At 51.1% G+C, this 6485-nt stretch overlaps 1 protein-coding gene across 1 annotated transcript in view; it reads right to left on the bottom strand.

The window, feature by feature from the left end:
- Ltf (lactotransferrin) overlaps positions 1–6485 on the bottom strand; it is a 22145-nt gene that overhangs the window by 4456 nt on the left and 11204 nt on the right. The window contains exons 9-12 of the mRNA XM_033762706.1: positions 5925–6140; positions 5167–5214; positions 4388–4543; positions 3330–3471 (exon numbers count right to left, since the gene is read on the bottom strand). Of these exons, the coding sequence (XP_033618597.1) occupies positions 3330–3471; positions 4388–4543; positions 5167–5214; positions 5925–6140 (562 nt within the window). The remainder of the gene's footprint in view (positions 1–3329; positions 3472–4387; positions 4544–5166; positions 5215–5924; positions 6141–6485) is intronic.

Genomic DNA, 6485 nt, shown 5'->3' with positions numbered 1-6485 from the left:
CCCTCCTCCTCCTAAAACCCCAGAGGCCGCCTGCCAGGGCTTCTCTCCCCAGGGCATGGGCAGTAAGATTCTTTCCTTGGGGAATCTGATCACCCAAGGAAAAAACCCACAGATTCTAACGTTTTGGTGCTCACAATAAAATGACCAAAGCAGCAGCCCTACCCTGAGGCTCAGTACACAAGACTCAAAAACTGGCACCAAGCCAGTGCTCAGCCCAGCGTCTCTGACTTTTTAAGTCAATCTAATGCTTTATTCTTAAATATGGACAAATAGCAGAGACATCTGATATCTGAAGAAAGACCATAAAAAGTGGAATTGAAATCATTGTACTCAGGATACAGAGACAATATAGAGAAGAGAATAAAGCTAAGAAAAGAGCTATAATTAATATCATCAGAAGATGAAAGAAGTAGCATTCACAAAACAAGAATAGAAAGCTCCTAAAAATGAATACTCCAGATACAAAGGAGTTCTTAGGGTAAAAAAAAAAAAAAAAAAAAAAAAAATCTTTAAAATTCTTTAAAATGATAACAGCTGAGGAAATAACCCAAAAATTAGAATATAAGGAACAGATAATAAAAAGCAAGGAAGAAAGCCAGATGATAATCCAAGAGAGCCCATAATTTAAAAAGCAAACTTTAAGGCAAAATCAGAGAAATAGAAGCATGGAAATTGTCAGAGAAATAATAAAGTTTCCGAAGAACTAAATAACTTAAATTTTCAAATGAAAAGGCTCATCAAGTGCCTCATCCAATAAATGAGAGGAAGTCTCACATAAATAAAAATCATTTTGAAGTTCCTGAACACTGGAGATTTTTTCAAAGCTCAAAAAGCTTTCAAGAAAAAGAAAATAATATAGTATACAAGGGATCACCAAACAAGATGGTAACATATTTCTCCACGGCAATTCTAGGAAGTAGAAGAAAATGGATTAGTTATTGTAAATTTTGATGTTACTATTTTCTGTCATTTGCTTTCCTATAACACATTCTGGATAATTTTTCACACAGCTTTCGTTTCACTAATTCTTCCAGTTACATACACCTAGCTGGTTGAACTGGTCTGTTGCATGGTAAATTTCAATTGCTAATTTTTCCTTTCTGGAACATCTATTTGTTCATTTTTAAAATATTAATTTTTTTTCTGTTGGCTGTTTGCATTAGCCAGCTTTTTCTGATTACGTTTTGCTGCTAAAGTGTGGCTCACGGTCACTGATGGTGTATTTTTTAGCGGTCTTTGAAGACCATTCTGAAGCTCTGTGTTCCAGAAGGTTCCTAGAGACACCATGAACCCGGGACCACTTCAAAACCATTTATGACGAGGATTTCGGGACCATCCCAGGGTCACAAGTTTGAATCACAAATCCATTCAAGGATTGGTCATGGTTTCAATTTCACAGAAGTAGAGCTCTCTGCCATCCTCCCCAACTTTAGGCCAACTCCACCCCCACCAAGAGGGGCCACGGAAGTCACTCTGGTGCACTCTGTAAGGTAAGGTAGCCCTCAAGAGTCAAGATTGTTGGCGCAAGTACACATCTCAGGCAAAAGCAGCTCCATGCTGCTCTCAGAATTCTCATTCCCCCTTGGACTCTACCCTAATTCACCACTTCCTCCATGTTTTTAAGGACATATGTGTATGAATGCACCCAGGGCATGGTCTCCAGTGTTTATGCTGTTCTGAGTGGCGAGTTTAGCCAGAATAGCCCAATGCTGCCATTTTCCAGATATAGAAATATTTTATTTCTTTTTTTTTTTTTTTTTTTTTTTTTTTTTTTTTTTTTTTTTTTGGTACCAGGGATTGAATTTGGGTCCTTGTGCTTGCAAGGCAGGCAGCAGAACCACTGAGCTAAATCGCCAGCCCCAGATGTAGAAATCTTGTCAAAATTCCTAGGGAAAATGTTTTTCAACCTAGATCTCATCATTCAGCCCAACTGTGAATCACTGCAAAAGTAAAGACGTTTGAAGACATGTAAATAAATCATTCAAAAAACAGAAACACCCTTCACCCTTTCTCAAGAAGCCGCAGCAGGCTGTGCTCTGTTGCAACAAAACCAAAAACGCTAAAGAAATGAAATCCAGGAACCAGGCCGCCGAACACGAAGTAAGAGAAAGGGTCAGCCCAAAGCGCCAGCCTCAGGGTGGCCCGGCAACGTCGGAGGACATTCCCAGGAGAGGAAGAAAGCAAGGCGGCAGCCAGTGACGTGCAGTCTGTGAGGTCAGAAGGCGCACGCTCCAGGCAGGGAGCTCTGAGTGCGCGAACTTTAAAAAAGCATAGAAAATTAAGCAAATTTTGAAAGCAAGACATCTGTGATCTCCAGGGCAGAGAAAACGTTTGCTCAATAAGCGGAACCTAATCTTACCAAACCACACCTTTAGCAGGAGGGTAATGACGGCAAGGCCTCAGGAACATAAGCACCACTGTGTCGGGCGTTGGGAGGGGAACCCCGCGTGGGCAGGCAGATGGGGGAGGGGCAACGAGAGGCAACAGCGCCCTCCCTCCTCGGCCCGCCGGACACAGCAGAAAGTCGGAGCCTGGGGACAAGCAGTGATACTACGGCGTCGTCAGGGGTCAAAGAATGGGCAAGACTTCCGGCTCGGCTCTCAGTGATGTTGCTATACATGGGTCCAGGCTAGACCCTGGGTGCAATTAGAACAAGAGAAAAGCAGAGGGTGCCGGGGAAGCGGTGCCTTCCGCGTCTGGCGGATTCAGGGGTCACGCGATGCCTCCTCAGAGCTGGCCACCCTTCTGCGTGGGATCACATCACGACTCTTCTATTCTCAAATCCTTAGTTCCGCAAAAAATATTTGTGTGCACTCAAAGCACATCTTTGTTTGTCTGCTTTTCATGACTCACTCAAAATTTAACAAAAGCAACTTCTATAGCATCCGGTCACAAAAGTTTATCTGACAAAGCTCAAAGGCCACGGTTTGACCACGCATGGTCGTTCTCGGGTCCGTGGCGCCACCTGCTGGCAAAATGCACTCTTGGAGATGGGGTGTGCATAGTTGCCAATCACGCCCTGGATGTAATTTATGAACTCTGAAAACTTTTTATTTTTATTTGTGGCAGAACTGGGAATCAAACACAAGAGCACTCTACCATAGAGCTACATCCCCAGGCCTTTAAAAAATTTTTTTTAAATTTTGAGACATAGTCTAGCTAAATTGCTCAGGCTACTTCAAATTAGCAATCCTCCTGCCTCAGCCTCCTGAGAGGCTGGAATGAACACATTTGCGCAAACAGGGTGCCCTCCAGGGAGCCAGTCCTGGCTGGCTGTGACAGACCACCCCTGGCTCCCGAGACCCACCATGTGGAGGCCCAGGACTCACCGGAAGGCACCTGTGTAGCCGTAGTAGCGCTCCTGGCTGTTGGCTGCACACTTGTTCTCTCCCTGGGCATTGCCCACACACAGAGCACACAGAGGGGATGCGGGGTCAGCACCTGGGGCACAGCTCTGACTGAAGAATTCGCCTGCAGGAAGGAGCTAGCAGTCAGAGGCACCCAAGTCCTCCCTCACCGGCCACCTCCTCCGAGCAGGTGAGAGAACACACAGACCGCAGCCCCCAGGGGCATCTCACAGCCACCACAGGGGTGATAAGAGCAGCAGGTGCGGCCTGCTGTGTTGGTTAGTGGAGTGCGCCCCCGCCAGGACCAGCTCTGGTGACAGTGCAGCGGGTCCCCACTCTGGGAGAGCCACGGCAGGGGAACCACGCACCCACATCATCAGGCCACCAGAGGAGTGTGGGGCCTATGCAGGCCAGAGTGAGCGGGCGCAGGGATACAGGGCCCGGAGGTTGGCGGAGGGCAGAGAGGGTAAGCAGTTGGTTCTCTTCAGAGACAGAACTCCCTGCATGGGGCGGGCCAGTGGAAAGTGAGGGTCTGTGGGGAATTTGGATCTGGGACTCTAAGAGGTAAAAAATACTGGATTTCGCAGAACTGCACCCATTTTTTCAAAGCAGGGCAGTAGGTTGATATTCCAGTCGTGTGTGGGTGTGTGTGTGTGCATGCGTGTGTGTGTCTGAGCACAGAACCCAGGGCTTCACACATGCACACATTCCAGTACTATCTGCATACCTAGCCTTTTTTGTTTTGAGACAGATTTTTGCTACGTTGCTTAGGCTGGCCTCCAACTTGCAATACTTCTGCCTCAGCCTCCTGAGCAGCTGGGATCACAGCCACGCACCACCATACCCAACCTGATGCCCCTGCCTTGTATCTCCATAGGGTGGACTTAGAAACTGTCAAGCTGGAAGCCTCCTCCGAGTCCCTGACTGCAGGGCATAGCCCCGGGGAGGACTTTCTTTTCACCCAAAGACAGCTGTGCGCCCCAGCTGCAGGTCCCTCCAGCCCCTCCCCAGGAGGCCTCCGCTGCCCCTGGACTCCCTACCGAATCTGCAGGAGCTGGTCTGGTTGAAGAGCAGCCCCATGGGGATGATCCAGCCTGCGGTCCTGTCCACCGCTGTGTGGCAGGATTTCCTGCCTCTCAGAGAGTTCCAGGTGAGACCAGAGTCTGACGTCCGAACGGCCGCCACAGCGAGGTACCCTGCACACAGACGACAGAGCGAACTTAACCCCGGAGGCCTGGCACACGGATGCCCATGCAGCGGCAAGGGGCATTGCCAGGGGCAGCTCCTCAGATGCCTGGCTGCTGCTAGGTAGACCGAGTGTCAGCTGCTGCCCCACGTCAGGGGAGAGCGGGCAGGGCTTTGAAATGAAGCAAGCAGAAAAGCCGGCTGTTCGTGATTGCAGGTCTGTCCTCAAGCAGCCACAAGATGTTCCCGAGTCAGACAAGAGCCACGAAAGGGGCGCACACTGAACAAGACCCCCTGCAGCGGGCTCCCTGAGTGGAAGGGTCAACAGGGTGCATCCGGCTGTCAGTAGCTGCTCCGGGTTCACCAATGGACCCAGGTGAACAGCAGGATCTGCCCAGCGCTGTCTAAACTGGCAGCGGGATCTGGGACCGAGCACTCGGACACTGTCTCCTTCCTCTCTGCCCCTGCGAAGTCCACTGTGAACTGTAGCCAAGTCCACCCCTCAGGGATGACCCGCTGCCTTCATGACTTCCAGGGCCAGGTCTCCCTCTGTCATTTTTTTAAAGTTCCTACCACCTTGCCCCCCGCAACAAGAACTTATTCCCGCCCCTGAAAGTGCCCGGCTCCAGCTCACCTTCCGGCGGTCTGTTCACGCAGTCGGAGCCTGGGTTTGCTTGGGATTCTGAAAGATCAAGACAAGCGGGGCCTCGTGAGGCACCGATCTGCCCAGAAGGCCCCTGCTCTGAAAGGCTCACGACGCGGCGTCGCATCCAGAGAGACGGCCGCAGCCCTCCCAAGCGGCACAAGTGAGCGCACAGCGGCAGGAGACGGACGGAGACGGCCGAGCCACGGTGGCCACTGGCTGGCCAGTCCTCCGCCAGAGTCGGACCCGGATGAGTAATTCCGGCAGAGCCGCCTCCGTCCTGCACAGCGCGAGCCCGGGGTGCGGTGGCACACGGACCGGATGGACCCCGGTCCCCCTCCTTCGGGAAGGAGCACAGGCTGTGCTGCTGAAGTCCAGAGCCTCGGACTTGGCGAGAGGGGGGCGGGATTGCTGTGATGTACGACTGTCAACCGCGAGGGCTCTGTCTTACTCCAGGGAGCCTACAACGCGGGCTTAGGAATGAACTGTTCAAAAATTAAAGCCCTCGCAACCTCACCTGGGCGGCTAAATCTGTACTGACTTAAAGATTAAAGCACACAGGCAAGCCCGTGACTTTCAGAGAGAGACAGAAAGAGGAGGAAGGCAGGGAGCCGCCGTGCTTTGTCAGTTCTCAGCACAGCAAGCTTTTCGGGCAGCAGGGCCCCTTCGTGGCTTCCTCCCCGCGTCCCCCGAATGTGTCCGCGCACCCAAACTGCTCCCATGCCCCAGCGAACTCTCCCTCTGCTTACTCTGATTCTCGGCCAGGACGGGCACCAGGCCACACTTGCCCGCGGTGTAGATAAATCCTCCGTCCAGACTCATGGCGTCCGCCTCACCTTTCTGTGGAGACAGAGGCTCTTTCCTAACCTTCCGTCTCCACAGCCCCAGGGGTGCCTTCTCTCCCCGGGCCCCCGCGAAACCCCATGTTTGAGCTGAGCACTCGGAGGAAATCAACACCTGGGTAACTGACCCTAACCCTAAAATAAAAGTTAAATGTTTAAAAGGGCTGGTGGTGTAACTCAGTGCAAAGGCCCTGAGTTCAAGTCCAAGCACTGAAAAAAAAAAAACTTTAATCATAGCTTTCTCTGGGTAAGACCACAGATGGTTTTTGAGGGTGGTTGCTGGTGTGTGTGTGTACACTTCCCACGTTCCAGATTACACACAGTAACCCTGAGTTGTTCTTCTAGTGAAAAGGGTGAGAACTTCACAATAAGCTGCGTTTTCAACCTAAAACCGCACCCCTTGGGCAAGGTCCCCGAGGCCTGGGCCGCCCCCTCTACGGGACCACGCCCCCCCGGCCTGTGCCGCCC

The sequence above is a fragment of the Fukomys damarensis genome, unplaced genomic scaffold (genome assembly GCF_012274545.1).
Source record: "Fukomys damarensis isolate Sample0158 unplaced genomic scaffold, DMR_v1.0_HiC HiC_scaffold_12, whole genome shotgun sequence".
In the NCBI taxonomy this organism is placed as follows: Eukaryota; Metazoa; Chordata; class Mammalia; order Rodentia; family Bathyergidae; genus Fukomys; species Fukomys damarensis.
This window is presented reverse-complemented; position numbering and strand designations above follow the sequence as displayed.